Source organism: Podarcis muralis, chromosome 15 (assembly GCF_964188315.1).
Source record: "Podarcis muralis chromosome 15, rPodMur119.hap1.1, whole genome shotgun sequence".
NCBI classification, from domain to species: domain Eukaryota; kingdom Metazoa; phylum Chordata; class Lepidosauria; order Squamata; family Lacertidae; genus Podarcis; species Podarcis muralis.
The window spans coordinates 41,637,212-41,663,613 of NC_135669.1; the positions used below are offsets into that span (position 1 = coordinate 41,637,212).

Consider the following 26,402-nt stretch of genomic DNA (forward strand, 5'->3'; position numbering starts at 1 on the left):
AGAGTCTCAGACTAGGTGCGGAAAACCAAACCAAATCCCTTGAGGCCCACCGAGTGACCATGAGCCGGTCTTCCTTTCTCAGCCTAGCCCACCTCACAGGGTCATTGTGGGGTCTTAAAAGAGGGATAGAGATCCAGGTTCAGCACCACAAACTCTGTGGTGGAAGAGCAGGGGGATATGAACTTTGAGGCTGGGTTAGTAACAATGTGCTCTCCCTCGGACTACGCTTGGAAGATCCAGTTAGTACAGAATGCAGAGTCTAGTCTGCTGGAAGCAGAAACACTGTATCCAACTAAGTTCTACTCAGAGTAGAACACTGAAATGAATTGTTATAGGTTTGGAGGGTCAGTCTGGATGATATCTGCAGGTCCCTTCAAGGCCTGTGATCCTATGTATGTGATGTTTCGAATCAAGTAGAAGAGACCACTGAACCGGTCAGCCAAGTTCCTTTGTGAGATGATGGCCTTAGCTGGCCAGTTAAGTACCACCATTTACATGTCTAAAGAGGTTGCTCTGTTGCCATGGAGACAAATGGATGGGTGTTTTCCAAACCTCCATTCTCCTAGAATGGAGAACAATAGGCCGTGTGTGTGTGTGTGTGTGTGTGTGTGTGTGTGTGTGTGTGTGTGTTTTGATGCTGGAAGGTGGGAATGTCTTGCTCTGTGCTGGACCTAAAGCTGAGTTTGGGGCGTCCCTGGAACCCTAAAAGGGAGACAAGATCTCTTGCAATGTCAATGCCGCAAGCTCAGGTGGTATAGATGTGTAAATAAAACCATATATCCTAAAGACACCGCAATCCCCACAGATCTTAATTCCCAGGAAACCAAACTTTGGGGAGTGCCAGAACCGCAGGAATCTCTCGCAGCTTGGAGATTGGGATGCATGCAGCAATGCAAGCCTAAATCATCCAGGGCCATTCATTTCAATGGGTCTACTCCGAATAGGAAGAACACTGGCTAGAACCCGGAGTGAGTAAGCTGTGGCAATGGGGTGCATAAGAAACATGAAACCGTGACTCCCGCTAGCAATGAGCTCAGCTGGCACGTGCCAACAACTCTGGAGCAGCAAACTGGCGAGCCTGCGACCTGCAAATCCCCCCCAAATTGGGAGGTAGGCGTCACCTGTGAGCAATATCCGGACACAGCGACTGGCAGCTATGAAGCGGTAGCCAAAGCGCCTCCCGCACCCACCCCATTCTCTTTGAAGCACCTTGAGCAGCTAGATTTCATGCTGCGGTGTGAGATGGGCCAGCCTAGGTCTCGCAGGGTGCAATAACAAGCTACGTGGCTAAGCCAGGCCTTACCTTTCGGTACTCAGCCTTCGGTACCTGGTTTCCCCCAGGCCGAGAGACAACGAAATGGAAGTGTGGCAGAATGGAGAAAGGAAGCGGGGAGGGAAATAACCACGAGGAGGGGAGGGGGGAAACAGAGAAAACAGAAAAGAAACGTGTGAAGAATGAAATGGAGACAGTTCCTCTGAGCAGGGTGGGTGGCAAAGGGTTAAGGATGGGCTCAACATTCTGAACATAAAACGCAGACAAATCAGATTCTTGGGGATATTATTATTATTATTATTATTATTATTATTATTATTATTATTACTACTACTCTGCCTTTCCCCCAGACGGGGACTCAAGGCGGTTTACACAAATTGAAGCAACACAGATAAAATACAAAAAGCTAACGCCATTGAAAAGTCATGGAACTCTAAGAGAATTAAAGCAATTCAAAGAACGAATCTATTAAAATATAGATAATAAAACCAGTACAGCACTATTAAAATCCATCTAAGTCAGCGAAGGCAAGGTAATGAACCTGAGTAGATTTTCATAGCTCAGTCGGTAGAGCGTGAGACTCTTAATCTCCGTGTCGCGGGTTCGAGCCCCGAGTTGGGTGAAATACTCCTGCGTTGCAAGGGGGGTTGGGATAGATGACCCCTTGGGGTCCCTTCAAACTCGACAATTCTGTAATTCTATGGCTTCAATGGGTCTACTCTGAATGGGATTAGCACTGGGAACCAGGAGGCCTCCCCAAAAAACTGGGGGCAATATTAGGAGTTACAAAGGCAGCCTGGCTTCATTCTAACAGCTCTGAAACAGGTTGAAATTCAACAGATGTGGTTCTCCCCCCAAAAAAACTTTTTGGGAGGGGTGAGGATTTTTTAAATTTTCATTTTATAATACATACAACACAGAGAGAACACATAGCAACAGATGAAATTTAAAAAGACTATAACAATTACAGTAGGCCCACAACATACGAGTATTTAACTTTTGCGTGTTCAGATTTAAGTGTCTGGCAAAATATTTTTATTTTTTATTTAAAAGTGGGTGGGGAAGGGGTTGGCGTCCAGGAAAAAGGGCTTTGGCAATCTCAGCTGCCGCTCCATCCAATGTGTTTTGACTATATAGTGGTACCTCGGGTTACATACGTTTCAGGTTACAGACTCTGCTAACCCAGAAATAGTGCTTCAGGTTAAGAACTTTGCTTCAGGATGAGAACAGAAATCGTGCTCCAGCGGCACAGCGGCAATAGGAGGCCCCCATTAGCTAAAGTGGTGCTTCAGGTTAAGAACAGTTTCAGGTTAAGAACGGACCTCCAGAATGAATTAAGTTCTTAACCCGAGGTACCACTGCAAAATGTATTTGTGTGGGGCACTCTCTCAGTGGTTCCTTGACTTGTCTCATACTCTAAAGCAGACTATCAGTACAGTGGTACCTCGGGTTACATACGCTTCAGGTTACAGACTCCGCTAACCCAGAAATATAGTACCTCGGGTTAAGAACTTTGCTTCAGGATGAGAACAGAAATTGCGCAACGGCGGCGCAGCAACAGCAGGAGGCCCCATTAGCTAAAGTGGTGTTTCAGGTTAAGAACAGTTTCGGGTTAAGAACAGACCTCCGGAACAAATTAAGTCCTTAAGTACCTGATTTGGGTACAATCTTCGGAATCTAACCCCCGTGCTAAGTTGTGGGCTGACTGTATCTAACAGGCACACTGAATGAGTCCAGTCGCACATGGGTGAAAAATAACAAAGTCCAAGTACAGACTATTGACGATGTCAGATCATCAGGTATCGCTCCAGATTCACCAGGCTTGTGATTCACCAGGTTGTGTTGAAACTGATGCTTCCATTGTATACGAAATAAAGGGATGGCAAATCATATAAAAAGCGTCTGTTGAAATCTCCAATTATATGTGATTTTCTCCATTGTGACTACGTTCCAGAGTGAGCGCCCAGTGTAAGATTTAGAGCTGTTTTCCATCGAGCTGGAAAGAGCATAAGGCTCTTCATCTCAGTGTCGTGGGTTCGAATTCCACACTGGGCAAAATATTCCTGCAGCGCAGGGGGCTGGACTAGATGATATTTGGGGTCCCCTCAAAACCTGCAATTCTATGACGATTCCAGCTGCCAAGATCATATACAAGACCAATTCCTTTGGCAATATATCTACAATGGTTGGTTCCCATTGGCTGGAAGCTGCTTTGGGTTGCGCTGGGCAAAATAAAACAAATCCCATAAATAAAAAAATAATAATAATTAATAAATAATAAATAAAATAAGAATAATCACCCCCAAATCTTGACCCTCTGCTTAAGTAGGGCTGCCATACGTCTGGACATTACCAGGATTCCAAAGGCAGAACTGGCATGGACAACAACAATTTGGGGGGTCCTTTACCTTTTTTTTTTTTAAAAAAAAAAAGCTTAACAGTTTGGGGGTCTTCCCAGTGCTTTTTTTCCTAGGGGGACGCATACCCCTAAACATTTTGTGAATCTTTGTACTTTTGCCCATTTTACTGTATTTATTTTCCCGCTTTGAACTACTATAAAATGGTGATTTTTCTTGAGTCAAAATGGGAGTACCCATAAACATTTTTTTAAAGAAAAAAAGCCCTGGGTCTTCCTAAAAAAGAAAACGTTCAACAACTTTTGGGGTGTCCTGGTTTTTACTTTTTGAAATATAGCAACCCTAGTTCAAGATTCGACCAAAGCTTCAAGGAGCATCCAGCCAGAAGCTTACAAATAGCAAATTAAGAGTCTCGTTTGGAGGCGAAGGGGGGGTGACCTCGGCTGCCCCTTTCGTCCCCCGATCCCCTCGTCAGGCACAGGACCCCCCCCCCGGACTGTGGCTGGACCAGCGAGCCGCCCCCCTTCCCTCGTTAGCCCCCTTTCCGCGTTCCGCGGGAGATTGCGCCTTTGTCACTTTCCGCTCCGCTGCCCGCCTCCCTCTCCCCCGCGCAGTCCGTTTTTAATAGGTTCATTCGACGCTACACTTTCCTTTATTATTTGACAAATGGGATAACAAATGGAAAAAGCACTCAATGTGGTCTAAATGGAAAAGCAGGGGAGGGTAGGCGGAGCGGGGGGGGGGGGGAGAGAGAGAAGGGGCTCCAAAACCACCAGCGCGCACGACGCAGCCTTATAGAGAGATGCAATTCTCCATGACATTTTTGCTTTCAATTAAAATAGAGGAAAGAAGATATTTGAAGAAGAAAAAAATAAAAATAAAACAGGCTAGGGGGAAAAAAAACCCCATCACACATCATTCAGGGTCCTTTTCTCCCTACAGCTCTGCAGGCGGGAACGCTTTTCTTCTTTGTGGGCAACCTTCGTTGGGGGGTGGGGTGGGGACACACACACATGCAAGCAGGGGGAGGAGCCGGAGACAAAAGTGGGCGGTGCAATTTACACGGGTTTTACCTCTGCCCGTTGGACTAAATTTTGCCCCTCTCTATCCCCCACGCAGAGACATCACCTTGCCAACAAGGTGGTTATAGTATAGTTAAAGCTATGGTTTTCCCAGTAGTGATGTATGGAAGTGAGAGCTGGACCATAAAGAAGGCTGATCACCGAAGAATGGATGCTTTTGAATTATGGTGCTGGAGGAGACTCTTGAGAGTTGCCAATCCATCAGATATTATGCACATGCGGCCCATTACCAAAATCAGCAGAATCACTTTTGTGACTTTTGTGATTTGTCTCCACAAAACACTTCATCAGAGTTTCTTCCCATCTATTCAAAGGGCCTTTGCTGCACGATACCAAATGTAAGAATTCACTGATAAATGCATCTATGTACTGGCCCACTGGGAAAACTTCAGAAATTCATATAGACATGTGAGCTCAGCTACTCAGCAGCGCCTCTGCCTGAGTGATAATTCCTGGCATCCTGATACCTGAGTGCCAGACAGGTAGCCATTCCAGAAATAACAAACCCAGATGAAGCCAAAAGGGTGTGGTTAACTTGGCTGGGAAACCGGGAAATGTAAATATCTCTTTTGTTACACTTGATGGGTGTTTGGTGGAGGGCAAGGGGAACCATGGGGCAGGGTCCAGGATGCTCAGATTACTGCCACCAGACCTCCCCTTTCATGATGTAACCATGATGTAACCGTGATGTAGTTTGGGGGGTGTAACATGGGGATTAGCAGCTAATAAAAGTTTGGGGGCTCTTTTGTTCGGGGCTTCCATCTTGTTCCACCTTGTGGCAGGTGGGAGTTCTGTCGCAACCGTCTTCAATAAAGACCAAGCCGACTGGCTGCTGTTTTGCTCTGGTATTCCTGGCTGGTATCCTTGTTTTTTTTGTCCAAGGGAGCCCTCAGATTTCTCCATTAACAGTAAGAAGTGGGGAAAATAGCACCCCCCATTCTTCCTCCTCCAATTAAACGCTTCTGCCCAGCACAAACCCACCTATTGTCTCTCCCCTCCTTCCCCTCCTTCTCCTCCCCCGCTGCTGCAAAAGGGTTGCCAACTTCTTTAACCCCCCCTGAACAAAAGCACCTCATGGGGAACGATTTGTCCTGTGAGGCTCCCCCCATCTTCAATGATCTGATGGGCGACAGCATGATGGAATAGGCAGTCTGGTCCAGCAAGGCTCTGCTCAATTTTCTCACACTCTTATCATTCTTTTTTTAAAAAAACCAAAAAACCCTAAAGCTGTAAAATGTACATTTAAAAAATAAAAACCTCAGATTGCCCAGAATTATCCATTAAACACAGATTACCGAGGCAGGAAAGGAGGAGAAAGGGGACCCCCCCCTCATCTACAGAAGCTGTTCTTTCAATCTCTTCTTTGATGCATTTACCCTTTTGTCAGAGGGAGGTAAACAACGACCCAACTTCACTGTATACATCAAGGGAAAAGGTTCCTGAGGATCAAAAGGGATATGAGCGATACATCTTTTGATAGTGGAAGATAAGACGAACTGGTTATTTTCAAGGCTGGGAGGAGCAGGGGAAAGAGAGAGATTAGCCGTGATGGAGAGATGGCTGTACAGTACAGGAAATCATATCTGGAGACAGCGAGGGAATATAAAGAGAATGAAGCAGACAGGCCTGAGATTTTCATTTCAACTGAGTCTTAAAACCAGCCAAGTCCCCAAACTGTGCCCAGCTAGATCCACGAGACGTCCACAAAGAAATAAATGAAGGGGTGAAAAGCTTGAGAGTGACCTAAATCGCAGAGGAGGTTGCTTGCTGCCTCCCTGCTTGAGTGCCTGTCCGCTTGGGCCTGGGCCTCCTTCCCTTCACAGGAACATAAAAGCAGCCCCTCGGGGTGAGGACGGAGACCCACCTATAGCACGTCACAGGAGACTCACCTATAGCACCTATTGCACTGTTACCCAAAGTGACCAATCAAATGCCTCCGGGAAACCTATTAAGCAAGGTGTGAGGGCAGCCGCTGCCTCCCACTGTCAATCTCCAGATCCTGGAGGTAGTATACAGCCCTTGCAATTGGTAGCCATGGATAGCTACACCCTACATGAGTTTCCTTAATCCCCTTTAAAGTCAACCTGGTTAGCAGTCCTTACAACACCTTGTGGCAGGGAGTTCCAAAGTTATTAAACTATGTGATGCTGTGTGAAGTAGTTGGGAATGTAAAAAGCTGTCAGACTGGTGCACCATCAAGCTCAGTATTGTCTACACTGACTGGCAGCAGCCCTCTGGTGTTTCAGGCAAGGGGGCTCTCCTAGCACTATGTCGAAATAAGGACCTCAGAAATAAGGACTTCTAACAGTGGAGACAGAGTGCAGCCATCATGGTTAATAGCCACAGACAGCCTCCACAGACCGGTCCATTCCTCTTTTAAAGCCGTCTTGCTTTGGTGGCCATCACTAAACCTTGTGGGAGTGAGTTCCACAGTTTAACTGTGCCCCATGCGAAGAAGTTCTTCACCTTTCTCAACCTGTGGGTCCCCAGATGTTGTTGAACTACAACTCCCATCACCCCTAGCTAGCAAGGCCAGAGCTCAGGGATGATGGGAATTGTAGTCCAACAACATCTGGGGACCCAAAGGTTGAGAAACGGTGCTAGCCTGCCCCGATTTCTCCCAACATTCAGCTTTCAGATGGCCCTGAGTTCTAGTCTTACGAAAGGCAGGGCGAAAACAGTGCTCCCAATCTTCTTCTTCCACACTGTCCATCATCCGACACATCTCCATGGTCCCCTCTCACTTTCCCCTAATTTAAAGTAAAGGTAAAGGGACCCCTGACCATTAGGTCCAGTCGTGGCCGACTCTGGGGTTGGGGCGCTCATCTCGCTTTATTGGCCCAGGGAGCTGGCGTTTGTCTGCAGACAGCTTCTGGGTCATGTGGCCAGCATGACTAAGCCGCTTCTGGCGAACCAGAGCAGCGCCCGAAACACCGTTTACCTTCCTGCCGGAGTGGTACCTATTTATCTACTTGCACTTTGACGTGCTTTCGAACTGCTAGGTTGGCAGGAGCAGGGACTGAACAACGGGAGCTCACCCCGTCGCAGGGATTCGAACCGTCGACCTTCTGATCGGCAAGTCCTAGGCTCTGTGGTTTAACCCACAGCACCACCCGCGTCCCTTCCCTAATTTAAAACACCCCAAATATTGTGAACTTTCCTGGGGCCCAGATGCTCTACCACTGAGCTACAAACAGAAGTTCTTCTTTTCCCCTCTTCTGAATCTCTTACCCTTCAGCCTTTATTGGAGCAATGGCCCCTTGCTTCCCTGTCATGTAGAGCGAGCAAAATCTCCCTAACCCCTTTCCCCACCCACTGGCCCTAATTTTACTCTCTGTGATCCTATGCTTCCTTACTCGCATTCCCCTGCTCAAGCTAAAAAGCAGGTTGACCCTTCCTCACTGGGATGCAGCTCCAAGCTCTTTGATCGTTCTGGTTGTCTGCCCTTCCCAAATTCTCGGAGAGTGTCTCTGGAGGGGTTGCCTGGTTCTGATTCTGCCAGCTAAATTGGGACAGGTTTACTTATGGGGGTGATTATATATCAAACGAATGTCCTGATCGGAAATTGCCAGGGGTCATCCCTTGAGATGCATCCAGTCAGAACAAAATCATCCAAGGACACAAACCCCGCAGTCCCAGTGGCCCAGCAAAGTTTTAAATCAGCGTCGGTCACAAACAAGTAAAGCAAATCTGTTTGGGTTGCCTTGGTTTTCTCCCACCTCCTTTACCCACCCCATCCTCTTTAAATAATAATAATAATTTATTATTTATACCCCGCCCATCTGGCTGGGTTTCTCCAGCCACTCTAGGCGGCTTCCAATGGAATATTAAAATACAATAACCTATTAAACATTAAAAGCTTCCCTAAACAGGGCTGCCTTCAGATGTCTTCTAAAAGTCAGATAGTTGTTGTTCTCTTTGACATCTGGTGGGAGGGCGTTCCACAGGGCGGGTGCCACTACCGAGAAGGCCCTCTGCCTGGTTCCCTGTAGCTTGGCTTCTCGCAGTGAGGGAACCACCAGAAGGCCCTCAGAGCTGGACCTTAGTGTCCGGACTGAACGATGGGGGTGGAGACGCTCCTTCAGGTATACTGGGCCAAGGAACCGAGGGTGCTGGACCCCCCAAAAGTTTGAGAGTTGCTGGATTAGCCTAAACTTCCTGCGGTCTCAAAGTATATTTTGCCCTAATAAAGTCCCTGCTCAACACCACTGAGTTTTGAAGTGATTACAGATGTAATTCGAGATAGTGTCTGGCTCTAGTCATCTTTCACAAATTACGGAGCCCATTTTGCTTTGTGTAATCTGGCGTGGAGTCCCTAAAATGGTTGGATGGTGCCTTGTTTGCCTCCTTCCAGCAGCTCCTGCAGCCAAGCTGGTGCTCTGCTTTCCTTTGGGCCACATCAGCGAAGCCGGGGTGTGTGTGTGTGTATTTCTTGTCATCTGGGTAGCCCAGGACCTCCAGACACACTGCCCAGGCTTGCGCCTCGTGGAGGTCACTCCATTGCTGTTTGACTTCACCCCCGGAGGCACACTCCATTGTCTCTTGAGACAGACGGATGCCAACCACAAGGTTTGTGTGTGTGTGCTGGGTATTCATGAAAATAAAGGTGCCTGAAAGGGACGCGGGTGGCGCTGTGGGTAAAACCTCAGTGCCTAGGACTTGCCGATCGAAAGGTCGGCGGTTCGAATCCCCGTGGCGGGGTGCGCTCCCGTCACTCGGTCCCAGCGCCTGCCAACCTAGCAGTTCGAAAGCACCCCCGGGGGCAAGTAGATTAATAGGGACCGCTTACTAGCGGGAAGGTAAACGGCGTTCCGTGTGCTGCGCTGGCTCGCCAGATGCAGCTTGTCACGCTGGCCACGTGACCCGGAAGTGTCTTCGGACAGCGCTGGCTCCCGGCCTATAGAGTGAGATGGGCGCACAACCCTAGAGTCGGACACGACTGGCCCGTACAGGCAGGGGTACCTTTACCTTTACCTTTTTATCTTACTCGGCTACGAGTGATCGCCAAAGAAGAAGTAGATTGGGATGTTTGAGGGATGAATGCTTCCCTTTTTAAAAAAATGCCTCAGATAGTCTTTGAGAAATGTTGGCTTAGTCAATCTGAGCAGCGATGGCCATTCATGGCTGTTAAGAACAATAGATTTGGTTTCTTAACACCTTTAAGGCTCCTCTGCCCACCCACCCACTCCCTGAAAGGAAAGGAAAATGGCAAGAGTTATTTATAAGCCAGTGCAACCCACGGCCAGCCCGACATAACGATTATTTACTTGACGCTCCTGACCACCTTGTCAGCTTATAAATGGGGCTGTTAAATGCTGCTAATCACGTCCTGCAAAACGGCTCTCTCTGGCGGCTGCATAATTGGCAGCCACTAGGTCTTCACCACCCCCTTCCTTCCCAATGCTCTTTTTTCATTTTGCAAGAAAAGGGAAGAATATGTGATTTTTGAAAAACAGAGCTGCGCACAAGTTGCAGCTTTGCTTCTGCTAAGCTAGCGGCCATCACCTGGGAAGAACATCCCGCTCTCAGGATGGGAGGGGGGCTTTCCAGTGATGTAAGGGGGGGTGGATTGCAAAACAGGGGTGGCCACATAGATGCAATGGGTTGGTCCATGATAGACGTTTTATTTTTCTTCTTTCATTTTATTTTTATTTCCTGTTATATCGCACAACACAAACATATCTCAGATTGTTCCAGGGCACCTATCTCCAGCCAGCAAAAGCAGGTCCAGTTCCCTAGCCTAAGAACTTAAGAACGTAAGAATTTCCCTGCTGGATCAGGCCCATCCAGTCCGGCAGCATCCTGTTCTCACAGAATCATAAGGAACAGGAATTTGTCTCCAGATTTTTTCCAATGAATCCGGGGACACTCCCCCCCCCCCTTTTGAAGCTGAGTAGCAAGAGGGAGTGGGGATGGTGGGGCAAAAGACCCTGAGCCCAGGCACACATGCATATTGTATAAAGGTGCAAAGCCCTTCTTTCGCACCCTGTGAAACATAAATGCGCAGTTTTTTAAAAACTGGGCAACGGTGCGCTGCCTACCTGTGACTCCCCAGCCTTCCCTGATCCTGCCACCTTCCCCCTTTGTTTTGACAGATCGGGGGAGGCTCAGGAGTCGTGGGCAGGCGGCTGTTGCCCAGTTTTTTAAAAACTCTGCGTATTTATGTTTCACAGGGTGAGAAAGAAGGGCTTTGCACCTTGCCTGGCAGAGAAACTGCATGCCTTGCGCCCCTTCTGGGCAACACCCACCAGCCTGCGACTCCTGAGGAGAAGAAGAGTTTGGATTTGATATCTCGCTTTATCACTACCCGAATGAGTCTCAAAGCGGCTAACATTCTCCTTTCCCTTCCTCCCCCACAACAAACACTCTGTGAGGTGAGTGGGGCTGAGAGACTGAAAGAAGTGTGACTGGCCCAAGGTCACCCAGCAGCTGCATGTGGAGGAGCGGGGAAGCGAACCTGGTTTACCAGATTACGAGTCCACTGCTCTTAACCACTACACCACACTGAGCCTCCCCTGATCTGTCAAAACAAAGGGGGAAGGGGGCAGGAGATCTGTCCCGCAGGACATCCCCGGTTCACCTTTGGCAGTGGCAGCAAGCAGCTCCTGAAGCCAGCCAGAGCCAACTGCGCTACCAGGCTGGCTCTGGGCTGCTGAGGCTGCTGCTGCCACGTTTCCTGGGGACAGATTTGCAAATCCAGGGACATTCCGGGGACAGAATTTGTCCGGGGACAGATTTGCAAATCCAGGGACATTCCGGGGACGGAATTTGTCCGGGGACAGATTTGCAAATCCGGGGGACGTCTGGTAACCCTATCTTAAAAACAAAAACGAGCTTCTCTGAGAGCTGGATTCTGTAGATGTTGTGTCAAAGATAAGAACGAGAGAAGATGCCTGCTGGGTCAGGCCAGGGACTCATCCAGCCCAGCGTCCTGCTCTGACAGTCTCCAGCCAGATGCCTCTGGAAAGGCCACAGTCAGGATCCGGGCAAAAGAGCAACTCTCCCCTCCTGTGTTTTCCAGCCACTGGTATTCAGAAGCATAGCCATTTATCAATAGCCCTCTCCTCCGCCATGAATTTGTCTAAACTTCTTTTATAGTCATCTGGGTTAGTGGCCATCACTGCCTCCTCCTGTGGGAGGGAGTTCCACAGTTTAACTATGTTTGTTTGTTTGTTGCATTTGTATCCTGTACTGTAGCCAAAAAGGCTCCCACACCAGCTTACATAAAATCAAGGCAAGACACTCCCTAACTGGAGGCAGACAATCTAAATTCATTTTAAGGCTATGTCAGAGTCAGACCCAGGACTAGATTTAGTATAAGGCACTTTCCTCTGTGCTGATTTCGATGAGCTTTTAAATTCAGACTCACAATATCTGGCATCTTGCTTTAACTTTACAGGAAGGGCCTTAGCTCGGTAACAGAGCTTAGCTGGGAGAACCCGGGTTCACTCTGTTAGAATTCCTGCTCCATGGTTGCAGTCATGGGATTGTTGTCTATCACATGATGGTGTATGTTTTGACTGCACAGAGTGGGAAGTGACGGAGACAGGATGTTTGTAATCCTGTGTTCCATGAAGTGGGACTATTGTCCTTTGTTCTTTCTCTTTTTGCTGTCTGGTGCTAGAGAGAGAGGGAGCCACGTTGCAGTGCTCCATGTGTGTTCATATGTAAATAAAGTAGATTAGCCAAAATGCTGAGTTGCTGAGGTCTGTCACGCAAGCTGCGAAGACTCTGCAGATCCCTAAGTGTGCCGATATCTGTTGGCATCGGTCGCTGTGATGTTCGGGCAGAAGAAAGCTTTTGAAGCTCCCGAACGATCGGCCAGGAGGGAGGGAACATGCCAGTCGGGCATGTGTCTCTGCCAGGGTCCTACTCAAGAGTAGGACGAGCTCCTGACACACCCTCAGTCTTCTCCAGATTGGGCTAGAAAAAGTTCCCTGTCTGAAACTCTGGAAAGCCTCTGCCAGCCGGTGTCGACAATATTGAGTTAGATGGCCTAATAGCCTGATGCAAATAAGGCTGCTTCCTGTGTTCCTAGTTGAATCGGTCCTTAATGAGGACTGGGATCTTTATTTTCAGGCAAAGGTCCGTAACTCAGTGCTAGAGCACAGTGGTGTAGCGTGGGTTGCCATCGGGGCACAGACAGATGCCAAGTGGGGGACCTGGCCTGGCGGGAGGAGAGGGCCACTGAGGCATGACCTCCGTCTCTGCAGTCTCCCTGCTTCCTCTCCTGTCCCACCTGGAAACGGTTCCTATCAGGGCTGGGCGGTGGCGGCAGAGATATTGGTGGGGAAGGGTTTTCCCAGCAGGGAGAGGGAAGCAGATACACAAACCCCCTTAAAAATGGACCTGGACAGCCGCCCCTCTCGCTACACCACTGTTTGTCTGCAGAAGGTGCCAGGCTAAGTCCCTGGCATCTCCTCACTTGGGGAGGAACAGGGCAGGGGTCCCATTCTTCCTAGCTGTATGAATCCCCCAATAAGCTATGGTGGGGATGAGAAGACCACCACCTCCCCATGGCCACCTCAATTCAAATTCTGGCTCGAGCTTCCTCTGTGAAAGCAGAAGGCGGCAGCACAACCCCCCCACCCCAAATTATCTCCAGGAAGCGGGGTGTTGCGGAGTGTGGGCTGGGAAAAGCTATATCGACAAGAAAGGAAACAGAGGCGGCAATTAAGGAACCTGCTTTGGACGGGAAGGGAAATTACTCATCGTCACACGCACTCCCTGCCCCACTTTCCCAGCAACGTTGCCAACTCGCTCCGTCATTTTGGATGCGTACCGTGTTTTCCCGCATATAAGACTAGGTTTTTTCCCCCTTTAAAAATGACGCGAAAAAGTGGGGGTTGTCTTATACATGGGTAGCGCAAAGGGTGGACGTTTGATTGGTTGCTGCCACGGCTGTCAGCGGCTATCTGACGTGTCATTGGTTGCTGAGCCAAGGGCTGCTGTTGATTGGCTGACACTGTGGCAACTGGGCGGGTGATTGGCCGCATCTGCTGATGATGGGACAGACGAGGGGCGGATTTTGTGTCGCGTGCTGGTGAGCAAATTTCGGCAATCCCCCTTAAAAAAACTCAACAACCCTGGGCAATCCCCCCCCCAAATGCTCAACAACTCTGAGCCATCTCTCCCCCCCCCCATTTCCTTAAATTTGCGTCCCCAAAAACAGGGGGCGTCTTATACATGTGGGCATCTTATACACGGAAAAATATGGTAAGTCCACCTTCAGGGCCACAGACTGGAGAACACCCAGGTATCGTGTCTGCCCACTCATTCGTCCTGAAGACCACCACATGTTCACTGCTTTGCCAACTTCCTACATTTGTCTTTTTTTCTTTTTAATGCTTTTTATTGGTTTCCGTTTCAAACAAGCAAAATACAGTAATATTCAACAATCATCTATCCATTTCCTTACCCAACACTCTGCCGAGCACTGACTTCCCTCCCTCCCTTCAACAGGTTTTCTTATTTCAATCTCCTTTCCACAGTTTCTTATTATATCCAGTCCAAGTTGTAAGATTTATTTCAGTCCTGCTATTGTCTTCAAATTTCTACCGTTATTATTTATACAATCCATAAATTTACTCCAATCTCTTTGGAATTTTGTTTCCTCCTGGTTTCAGAACCTGCAGGTCAGTTTTGCTACTTCTGCGTAATCAACCATCCACATCTGCCACTCCTCCACTCTTGGTAATTCCTGTACTTTCCATTTAGGGGCTAACAAAGTTCTAGCAGCGGTCATAGGGTAAAGCTAAAGGGGCCCGTGACCATTAGGTCCAGTCGTGGTTGACTCTGGGGTTGCGGCGCTCATCTCGCTTTATTGGCCAAGGGAGCCAGCGTACAGCTTCCGGGTCATGTGGCCAGCATGACTAAGCCGCTTCTGGCGAATCAGAGCAGTGCACGGAAATGCTGTTTACCTTCCCACCGGAGCGGTACCTATTTATCTACTTGCACTTTGACGTGCTTTCAAACTGCTAGGTGGGCAGGAGCAGGGACCGAGCAATGGGAGCTCACTAAGTCGTGGGGATTCGAACCGCCAACCTTCTAATCGGCAAGTCCTAGGCTCTGTGGTTTAATCCACAGCGCCACCCACATCCCTAGCAGCGGTCGTAGCGTACATAAATAACCATTGATCTGCTTTTTCTATTTCCTCCTCCCATCAAGCCTAACAAAAAACCTTCCGGCTTTTTTGGGAAAGTATATTTGAACATCTTTTTCAATTCGTTATAAATCATTTCCCAAAACTGTTTCGTTTGTCTATATTTGTCTTTTTCAACTGGGGGGGAACTTACAGAGAGAGGGAGGTGGCAAGAAGGGCCACAGTTCTGGAGGGGTGTTTCATTTTGGGTTCCCCTCCTCCACCACCCCAATTTAGACCATTTCAGGTGCCCCCCCCCCCCGCATTGACCTCTGCTGTACAACTTGTTACATCCACACAGGGATAGGATAATCGGTTCATCTCTTTTGCTTGTGACTTGTGCACTGGGATGGCTGGATCTGTCCATTTCAGTTCCTCCCCCTGCCCTGAAAATGTGTGGACTTTAGCGCAAATTCCTCCTCATCCGCACATTTATAGCTAAGATAAAATCAGCAGAGGTTTGAAAGGCACCAGGAACTGAGTGTCCCGAACATACCCCCCCCCCCAGATTTACTTCAAGTCTGGATTACTGTAATGAGCTCTAGGGGGGGGGGGAGTTATGTTTGGGAGACTTGTGCTCGATCCAGAAGCTGCAGTCAGTGCAGAATGCTGCAGCCCAATTGCTGACAGGATTGAGGCCTTGTCAGTATATAACACCCATGATCAGAGAGCTCCAATGGTTGCCAATTTGCTGCCTGGGCAAGTTCAAAGTGTTACTATTAGTATACAAAGTCCTTAACAACCGGGGACCAGATTACCTGTGAGATCACCCTACCTCAAATACCCTTGACCAGTTTGCTCTGCGGAACTCACCCAGCCCATAATACCCGTTTCACTTCTGTTACAATATTGATCTTTCAGTGTAGCGGCACATAATCTTTGGAACTCCTTGCCTATTGATATCAGGCAGGCACCTTCGCTGCAGTCTTTTTGGCATCTGCTAAGAATTGATGCTTTTGAATTCTGGTGCTGGAGGAGACTCTTGAGAGTCCCATGGACTGCAAGAAGATCAAACCTCTCCATTCTGAAGGAACTCAGCCCTGAGTGCTCACTGGAAGGACAGATCCTGACGCTGAGGCTCCAATACTTTGGTCACCTCATGAGAAGAGGAGACTCCCTGGAAAAGACCCTGATGTTGGGAAAATGGAGGGCACAAGGAGAAGGGGGCGACAGAGGACGAGATGGTGGGACAGTGTTCTCGACGCTACCAGCATGAGTTTGACCAAACTGCGGGAGGCAGTGGAAGACAGGAGGGCCTGGCGTGCTCTGGTCCAGGGGGTCACAAAGAGTCGGACACGACTAAACAACTAAACAACAACAACAAAACATTTTTTGCTTTGACAAGCCTACCCAGATCTCCAGACAACTGATGTGTTTTCGTTTAATGCCAGCTATAATTTTCTGAATGTTTCCATGGTTTTTACTAGTAATGTTGTGGGGTTGTTTTTTTGTAAGCCGCTTGGAGGGGTTTCTTTTACAATTGAGCAGCATATAAATGTTGTGAAATAATAAATAAAATAATGACAAGACACTGATCAAAGGCTGAACAACTGCTGGCTAACAGGAGCCTCAAGAGTTCGGCAGGCGGCTCGATCGTTCCAGGCTGTCTATCTGAGTTACAGAAGGCTGATCCCTAGAGCAACACGTCTATTACCAGACACCCACCTTGGCTCTGTTGATAGTGCAGTGGAGAGCATTGTTCTCTTGATCATACAGCAAGCTGAAATCTAATGTCCCCAGGGCAGCTGGAAGAAAATGAAAAGGAGACATGTATTGAGGAGAGAAGTGTTTGCCCCTTTTTGAAATATAAATTCAAGCGGAGTCAGAATGACAGGAGAAAAAATCAAGTCAAAGAAAGGAACCAAAAGCTTTAGGGGTACAGGATCCTTTTGGATCAACCCGATCTGCGCTCCCCAAAACATTACGTAAGTTGAAACTCAAGCACCCTTTGCAATTTGTACTTTTTCCTGAATTTTGCAGTTCTGTAACCAAGTAAGGGACGCGGGTGGCGCTGTGGGTAAAAGCCTCAGCGCCTAGGGCTTGCCGATCAAAAGGTCGGCGGTTCGAATCCCCGCGGCGGGGTGCGCTCCCGTTGCTCGGTCCCAGCGCCTGCCAACCTAGCAGTTCGAAAGCACCCCCGGGTGCAAGTAGATAAATAGGGACCGCTTACTGGCGGGAAGGTAAACGGCGTTCCGTGTGCGGCTCTGGCTCGCCAGATGCAGCTTGTCACGCTGGCCACGTGACCTGGAAGTGTCTCCGGACAGCGCTGGCCCCCGGCCTATAGAGTAAGATGGGCGCACAACCCCAGAGTCTGTCAAGACTGGCCCGTAGGGGCAGGGGTACCTTTACCTTTTTAACCAAGTAATAGGTACCAATTTTTATTTTTATTTTTGCAAAAAACCGCAAGGAGAATATTGGGCAGCTAGCACCAAGGGGTAGACTCCTCTTGAGCCTGGAGGCTCTACTTAGCTGTCACTGGGGAACAAGCACTGAGTTCAGGGGGCAAAGCGAATCCTCATTTCCTGTTCCGCCAAGAATTGAGATGTTTCCAAGTGAATCTGCTTCTGGGCTTTCTGACAACATGTATCAATGGCCAAAAGAATAAAAGGAGGTGGGGGAGAGGGGAAAATGTGCAACATCTTTACCATATTGATGTGTGGAACTCACCTCCACAAGATGTGGTGATAGTCCTGCGATTTACATTAAACAAACTTGTGGGGGATGACTTAGTTACATGGAATTTCAATGCTCAAAGGAAGTCTACCTCTAAGTAATGAATGTTTGACATTCCACTGGATATTTTCCTCTGTCACAAGGATGGGGAACCTGCAGCTGTTCAGCTGCTGTTTGACTACAACTCCCAGAATCCTCTGCCATTGGCCATGCAGGCTAGGGGTGATGGGAGCTGGAGTCCAATGATAGCTGTGGGGGGGGGAGTTCCCCAGATGTTACACCCCCCTTGCTTTGGCTTTTAAATTCGATTTTGTCCATCTACAGCCCACCTCACTTCAGAAGGCCTTTGAGCTTACTCCAGTACCGAATTCCAAGGCACCTTTTCTCAGAATGTCGCATGAGGGCTAGAAACTTGCCTTCTTAAAATGATGGAGGGGCGGGGGCGGGGGCAACTAAAAGCTCTGCTGCGGATTCCATGCCTGCACACTGCTCCCACACAATCCTCGCAAGCCCAGCCTCTATAATTCGAGGGCCTGTTTGTTCCCACACAAGAGATTATTGATTGAAGCAGAAAGACACCCTGTTGGTTTTCTCTCTCAAAACATACTCAAAGCCGGTCCTTGGCAGAATGGTGGAGGGAAAATAAGGTGGGTGCGATGTGTGGGGGTGGGGGGGGGGGAGAGGAGAGGGATGACTGTGCCAATAAGCTGGTTAAATTTAGCACCGCATATTTTTAAAAAGTGGGGGGAATTTGAGAGGAACAGGGTGGGATAAGGATGCTGATTTGCAGAAATGATGAATGGGTTGTAAATGGCAGTGCTGGACTTCCCAATTCCCTGCTGTGCTGTTTTGTTTCTTAAAATAATATATAGGCATATTAAATTTTTGTTCCGTTGGAGAACCTTTTGTCCCTTGACCTGAGATGGTCAGGTTCCCCAACTTGGAAGGGTTAAGAAGATAAGAAGAGATCTGGTGGATCAAACTGGGGACCCAGTGTTGTAAACAAAAATTGTCCTTTTCCCTTATGGGGTATCCAAGAGCCCATATAGAGTCCTTACATAGGTTCCCTATTGGTAGGAGTAAATAACAGAGGCCAACCAGAGAATATTGAGAAGCAAAGCAGCTTGTAAGCCTGATCTTTATTGATCTGTTGCAACAGAGTCCTCACTCACCACACGCAGGAGGAAGGAGGAACCAGAACCAAGGTGTGCCTGCCCTTATGTAGACATTTTAAATTCCCTCCCTGGAGTCCAAGACCACCCCCAGAAACATCATACGTACATCACAGAAAGGGCGGTCTACAGCAGAAATCTGAGTGCTTGGTCTACCTCCTGTCTGCCAGGTTACCTGTTTAATGGTCACTTGACTGGATTGCCTGGGGAGCCTGGCCAGTCTTTTGTAATGATAAATACTTAGTTCCTGGGCCAGGTCACAGCCTCACACCCTACTCATATCTTAAATGTGCCCTTAAGACAGGATTTGTGAGGAAAGAGACAATGGGGAGGTTTCCCACTTTGACCTTGCAGAGAAATAATTGAGGTCAGTTTGGGAATCAAAAATGGTTCCAGGTCGGTCTTCCTGTGCTGATCTATGTATGTGCTTGGTTGGTACACTTGTGAACATTTAACATATATCTAAGACCTCAAAATTCCTATCTCACCCATCTTGTCCAAGATTCTGTTGTCACAGAGGCCCATCAGGTGCCCCCAACAGAAGGCCCGCAAGCGGGGCTAAAACAAGAGCATTGTGGCTAGTAGCCATCCATAGCTTTTTTCCCCCCTCTATGACTTTGCCTAGTCCTCTTTTAAAGCCATCTGAGTTGGTGGCCATTACCGCCTCTTCCAGTGAGGGCAGGCTGAGGTTGGCTGTCCAATAAAAAATGGGGACACCAATGTTCTGAGGTCCATGTTCGGCTGCAGATTTAGAAATAATTATTGCGATTTAAATTAGGAATGCAGTGCATCTCCCTTTACTGTGACAAAGGTGAGTTGCCCGCCTGCTCAGCCTGCCCACTAGGGCATGGGTAGGCAAACTAAGGCTTGGGGGGCGGATCCAGCCTAATCACCTTCTAAATCAGGCCTGCGGATGCTTTGGGAATCAGCATGTTTTTACATGAGTAGAATGTGTCCTTTTATTTAAAATGCATCTCTGGGTTATATGTGGGGCCTGCCTGGTGTTTTGACATGAGTAGAATGTGTGCTTTTATATAAATGCATCTCTGGGTTATTTGTGGGGCATAGGAATACGTTCATTCCCCCCCCCCCAAAAAAAAAACAAATTAGTCTGCCCCCCCCCCACAAGGTCTGGGGGACAGTGGACCAGCCCCCTGCTGAAAAAGTTTGCTGACCCCTGCACTAGGGGCTAACTGTTGATGGGCATAGGAAAAGTGTTGATTGTTTCTGCACCTGAAGTTGCCCAATGAGGTGTGGGTGTTTTTAAGGACTTCTTTTGGCACTCCCACAGCCCCCTGGGCCCCTGATCCCTGCCCGCTTGGTCACAAGGTGGCGAGGATGGTGACTTCCCCCTTTTAAAAAGCGCATAGAGTTGAAGTCAAAAAAGTGACACTCTATCCAGCTTCTTCTTCCAGCTCTGTGGGCTTTCAAGACTCAAGCCTGCACCCAGCTGACTGATCTGAGGCTGAAAAATCATATAAAGATTGGCAGCTGGAGGGAAGGAGGGATGAGCGGAGAGACTAGGGGAGGAAAGTGAGCTCTCTTTTGGAATTCCACATGCACCCCCCCCAAAAGGTTGGCACCCCCTGTTCCACACACACGGCTGGGGTCCCACATTCTGAAAGGATGCCTTCAAATGGTAGAAGCCTGTCATATGGAAGTTCTTCAAATAGGAGACAATAGGAGACAAGGGACACGCTGTTTTTATTGTGTTATGTGAGCTGGTCTTTGATCATAATAAATTATCTGATCTGGAGACAGGGGACACAGCTATAAATCCATTTCTCATACCACTTTAAACAGTCACAGCTTCCCTGAAAGAATCCTGGGAACTGTAGTTTGGGTGCCGAGAGCTGTGAGGGGGCCCCTATTCCCCTTGCGGGGCTACAATTCCCAAAGTGCTTTAACCACCAAATCCTTCTTCTCAGAGACTATACCTCTGCGAGGGGAAAAGAGGGTCATCTATGAAGTCTCAGCGCCCAGAACTAACTACAGATCCCAGAATTCTTTTAGGGAAGCCACGACTGCTTAAAAGTGGTATGATGCTGCTTTAAATGCATTGTTTCTGAGCACAATTCAAAGTGTTGGTGCTGACCTTGAAAGCCCTAAACGGCCTCGGTCCAGTATACCTGAAGGAGCGTCTCCACCCTCATCGTTCTGCCCAGGCACTGAGGTCCAGTGCCGAGGTCCTTCTGGCGGTTCCCTCGCTGCGAGAAGCCAAGTTACAGGGAACCAGGCAGAGGGCCTTCTCGCTGGTGGCGCCCGCCCTGTGGAACACCCTCCCACCAGATATGAAAGAGAACAACAACTACCAGACTTTTAGATGACATCTGAAGGCAGCCCTGTTTAGAGGAGCTTTTAATGTTTGAGGCATTACTGTATTTTAATTCTGTGTTGGAAGCCACCCAGAGAGGCTGGGGAAGCCCAGCCAGATGGGTGGGGTATAAATAATAAGTGATGATGATGATGACGCAGATGAGACCATGCTCACCAGGTGTCAGGACTGGAGTTAAAATTGAACCCAAGACACCCACTCCCCAAAGCTAACAACTTGAGCTAGTTCCCCAGCCCCTGGCTGCACAGTACTGAGTTCAGATCTCCCAATCCCCAGCCCCAGGTTAGGAAAGGACACAGAAAAACAGGGACAGAAAGGTTCTGGACATGCAAATGAGATGGAAAGTCTTCTTTTTTAAAAAAAAAAAGCAACTGTATGTGAATGGCTTGACATGATTTGGTCTATAGTAACAATGATTAAATTAACTTAGGAAAGAGCACACATAAATCAAGCTAATAAGTTTGTAGAAAAATGGGTATTCTTTGTGATGCACTGGAAAAAGCAACTTTAATGGTAATGCTAGGCCTCATGCCGCCTTCAATTTGTTGTAATACGGTTAGCATTTGCAAGCAGATGTCTTTATTCGCTTTATTGTGCCTTATTTGTGGGAATCTATTATTTTGCTGTCTTAATGATTTAATTTTTTTTTTAAGCAGCAACTGATTCTGGACAGCTGGTGTTTGGCACTCAAGACACTGACAATGGCCTGATTCTGCAGCCAGTATCGTGGGCCTGGATACAGTGGAAGGATCTGGCTGCCAAAGGCCACGGAGCTGAACACTTCGTTCTGCCTCTGGATCCAGAAAATGGAAGGGAGCAGCTTTGCCTGCCTCTCTGCAAGGCAGCCAACCAGCCAGCCTGTGGAACAATCCCCCTTTGACCCTGCAAAATGGGAAGTACCGGTAACTATCCCTGGCTTCTTCCATTGCTCTGGGAGGCTGGAGTGTGCATGGTTCGTTTGTTTTTTTAATTGGATGACAGCCCTTGGCAAAGGTCACTCCATTTTGGTGGCACACCTGCTGCCGGGCCCTGATCCTGCACGGTTCCTGGAGCAAATGATGGTGTGTGTTTTTCGGCCACTAAGCTCCCAGCCCAATGGAAGGTGGCAGTTTCCCTCTCTCTCTCCCCCCCCCCCTTCTGCCACCACTCTGTGATGCTAAACCCGGCCTATTAAAATTGGATGGGGGAGATCAATCCTCAGGGCCTCGTTAAGATTCCCATTACGGCAAGCAAACAGCAGATTTATTTTCCAGTGTTTTGCAAAAGCGCCCTTTGAAAATTGCTCTGTTTATATGGAGATGAGGCCTGCGAGGTTTAACCAGACACACACAGAGACACACAGACACACATAGAAAGAGCCTTGCTGGGTCATCTGAGTGCAGTGGCAGCTGTCCCCGCTGGCAGATTCCCAGTATTCAAAGGCAGACTGCCTCTGTCACTGGAGGCTCCACATCACCATCACAGCCAACCGCCATTGATAGACTTACCCTCCACGAATGTGCTTCACAACTGGATTCAAACTCAGCTGCCTGCTGGAATTGTGCTCATACTTTTGGAAAGGTGGAGGCTAGACCATTGGCATGAATGGGGCTGCTCCACCAGCCTCAGTAGCCCCCACCTGCCTGGCTTCTGACTCCCTGCTTGTCCAAGGGGTGGAACTGGCTGGCAGCTTCCTCCTCCTCAATTTCAATAGGGTGTTTGTAGAGTGCATAGGAAAAGAGGATGGAGCTCTGTCTGTAAAAGGTTATTGCTCCACCTACACTAGGTAAAGGTAAAGGTACCCCTGCCCGTACGGGCCAGTCTTGACAGACTCTAGGGTTGTGCGCCCATCTCACTCTATAGGCCGGGAGCCAGCGCTGTCCGCAGACACTTCCAGGTCATGTGGCCAGCGTGACATCGCTGCTCTGGCGAGCCAGCGCAGCACACAGAACACCGTTTACCTTCCCGCTGGTAAGCGGTCCCTATTTATCTACTTGCACTTTGACGTGCTTTCGAACTGCTAGGTTGGCAGGCGCTGGGACCGAGCAATGGGAGCGCACCCCGCCGCGGGGATTCGAACCGCCGACCTTTCGATCGGCAAGTCCTAGACGCTGAGGCTTTAACCCACAGCGCCACCCACGTCCCTCCACCTACACTAGGAGTTGCCTAACACAGAGTCAGGTCATTGCTCCATCTAGCTCAGTATTGCCTACACCAGAGGTCAGCAAACTTTTTCAGCAGGGGGCCAGTCCACTGTCCCTCAGACCTTGTGGGGGACCAGACTATATTTTGGAAAAAAATATGAACGAATTCCTAAGCCCCACAAATAACCCAGAGATGCATTTTAAATAAAAGCACACATTGTACTCATGTAAAAACACCAGGCAGGCCCCACAAATAACCCAGAGATGCATTTTAAATCAAAGGACACATTCTACTCATGTAAAAATTCCCAGACCGTCTGTGGGCTGGATTTAGAAGGTGATTGGGCCGGATCCAGCCCCCAGGCCTTAATTTGCCTACCCATGGCCTACACTGACTGGCAGCAGCTCTCCAGGGTTTCAGGCAGGGGATGTTCCCAGCCCTACCTGGAAATGCCAGGAATTGAAATGGGGACCTTCTACACGCCAAGCAGATGCTCTCCTACGGAGGTGTGAGCCTTGCCTGCTTCCCACCCCACCAGTCTCAATGAGCTCCACCCTCTGCTGTTCTGGAATGATCACATGCAGCCTTCTATTTGTGCGCAAGAGAATGAATGCCAAGGGTAAATCCACAGGCTGGGTTTGGAAGAAAGGAGAGAATTGATTGTTTGTTTTCAGCCCAGGAAGATGGTGACAATTCCCTCCACCCTCAGGTGAAAGGGAAGGCACTAGTCTCTGTTCAGCAACACACGCGATTATAAAAGGAGCCAAAACATTGAAGCAGATGCTCTTTTTTATATATCTACATTTCCTTTCTCTCTCCCTGCCTTGTTTTGGTGTTTTTTTAAGTAAAAAAGTGAGCAGAACTGAGAAACGCAGTCTGTCTCCCTTGGCAGGAGAAGGAGGCAGCCTTTGGTTTGTCACGGCTGCTGAGCTCCTCATGCAACCCTCCCCAAATGCATTAAGCACAGTTTCGCAAAGCAAAAATGGGCCAATGACGTGAAAGGGATGTGATTTGAGAAATCACAGCAATGTGATTGGAGGAACATTGTAAAGAATATCTACTCCACTCCCCATCCTGGTCTGAAAGTTTGAGCCGGAACACTTTGGAACCCACTTTTAAGATTTTTTATTTTCAAGTTTCTGGTCCTCATGAATGCACACAGTCACACCTTGGGGGGGAAATGTTTAGCAGCTGTTTAGGAGTTGTTGAACATCTACAAACTTTAATCCTTCCTCATTTATCCTGCTACTCTTTCAATGGGGAGTGGGTTTGAGATGGTCATATCACGGTAGGTAGGTGAGTTGGTGGGTCTTGGGGTTGGCTGACATGGGTAGGTTAGTAATAATAATAATAATAATAATAATAATAATAATAATAATAATAATTTTTATTTATACCCCGCCCTCCCCAGCCAAGGCCGGGCTCAGGGCAGCTAACAAGCAATAATAAAAACAAGTTGACAGATAGTAGACAGATCCTTTCTATACAAAATGAGATGTGGGCAGGAATGTTTTCCAGATATTGCAGAAGGGTCTCATGCTCTTAAAGGAAATAAAGACTTTGGCAACGGGAATAAGGGAAGTTGGGGTTTCTCTACCATTTTGAATCACTTAAGTCTGAGAATCTCTGAGTTCACTGAATCCTTGATGAGCTCGTGAAATTGTCATTGACCCCCCAAGCCAAATTCTTAGGAATGTAAATGAAATAAAAGGTAGAAATAATTGATATCTAACCAATGGGTATTAATTACCCATCACCACTGCTAGGAATCATAAAATGTAAATTTTATGCTTCGCTACCATGCAGAAGTTCCTCATTGCCAAGGGAGGTGTGCTCTGTACGTGCTCATGCCCTTTATTTCTGAGGCTCATAGTTTTTCGAATTATTTTGGGGGGGGGATTAAACCTCATCAACTTATTTTCCACATGCCTAAGCCCTTTTTGAACCCCTTGGTCTTAATTCACCCTTCTGCACTGTTCCGTCAACCCCAGGGAGTCAGTACCAGCCAATTTGGGAAGCCTGGACTTAACATTTTTGGAAAACTAACCCCGCCCAACTTTGTTCTGACACATGTAAACTCCTTTAACAGCTGTGACTTCTCCCTTGTGAGAGTTGAGATTTTCCTACTAGTAGGGGTATCCACTGCCCATTGCGTCCCAAGGCAAGGCAATTTCAGGACCCTGGACAGAGCATTGTGGAAGCTGCTGGTTGTAGCAGCCTCCCTCCACCTAGGGGGAGCTGTTGCCTCTGCTGAGTGAGGCTGGTCTGGTCCTGCTTTTGGTCCCTTGCCCTCTGAAGAACTGCCTGCAGTCTTAAAGGGCAATTACCTCATTCCACAGCCATTGGCTCCTGTCGCCTGGGGGCAGGAAGGATTGCAATGGCCACGTGTCATCCCCATCTAATAAGCCCAGTAAAACACACATTATCTGGGCTGGAAGCGGTGGGGGTTTCTTCGTTTTCCTCCAAGTTCTAGAAGGAAGGGATTAAGGTCAGAGTAGTAGTATTAACTACACCTACTTATTACTATGTGGGACATGGGTGGCGTTGTGGGTTAAACCACAGAGCCTAGGACTTGCCGATCAGAAGGTCAGCAGTTCGAATCCCCGCGACGGGGTGAGCTCCTGTTGCTCAGTCCCTGCTCCTGCCAACCTAGCAGTTCAAAAGCACACCAGTGCAAGTAGATAAATAGGTACTGCTCCAGCGGGAAGGTAAATGGCGTTTCCGTGTGCTGCTCTGGTTCCCCAGAAGTGGCTTAGTCATGCTGGCCACATGACTGTACTCCAGCTCCCTCGGCCAATACAGTGGTACCTCCGGTTAAGAACTTAATTTGTTCTGGAGGTCCGTTCTTAACCTGAAACTGTTCTTAACTTGAGGTACCACTTTAGCTAATGGGGCCTCCCGTTGCTGCCATGCTGCTGCCATCTGATTTCTGTTCTCATCCTGAAGCAAAGTTCTTAACCTGATGTACTATTTCTGGGTTAGCGGAGTCTGTAACCTGAAGCGTCTGTAACCCGAGGTACCACTGTAAAGTGAGATGAGTGCCGCAACCCCAGAGTGGTCCGTGACTGGACCTGATGGTCAGGGGTCCCCTTACCTTTACTTATTACTACTAGTAGTTAAGCAGTTGCGCAATGAACTTCTGCAACCTGGATGACCAGGTCCATACATATCATGTGCGCTTGTGGTGTGTACATCCTGAAAAACTCAGAATGTTTTTATTTTGGAAGCCAAGAGGCTAGTCCTCA

At 48.3% G+C, this 26,402-nt stretch overlaps 1 protein-coding gene across 1 annotated transcript in view; it reads right to left on the reverse strand.

The window, feature by feature from the left end:
• The window catches only part of DOC2B (double C2 domain beta), a 124,742-nt gene that overhangs the window by 75,353 nt on the left and 22,987 nt on the right, over nucleotides 1–26,402 (reverse strand). Inside the window, exon 2 of the mRNA XM_028707577.2 lies at nucleotides 16,519–16,598. Coding sequence (XP_028563410.2) covers nucleotides 16,519–16,598 — 80 coding nt within the window. The remainder of the gene's footprint in view (nucleotides 1–16,518; nucleotides 16,599–26,402) is intronic.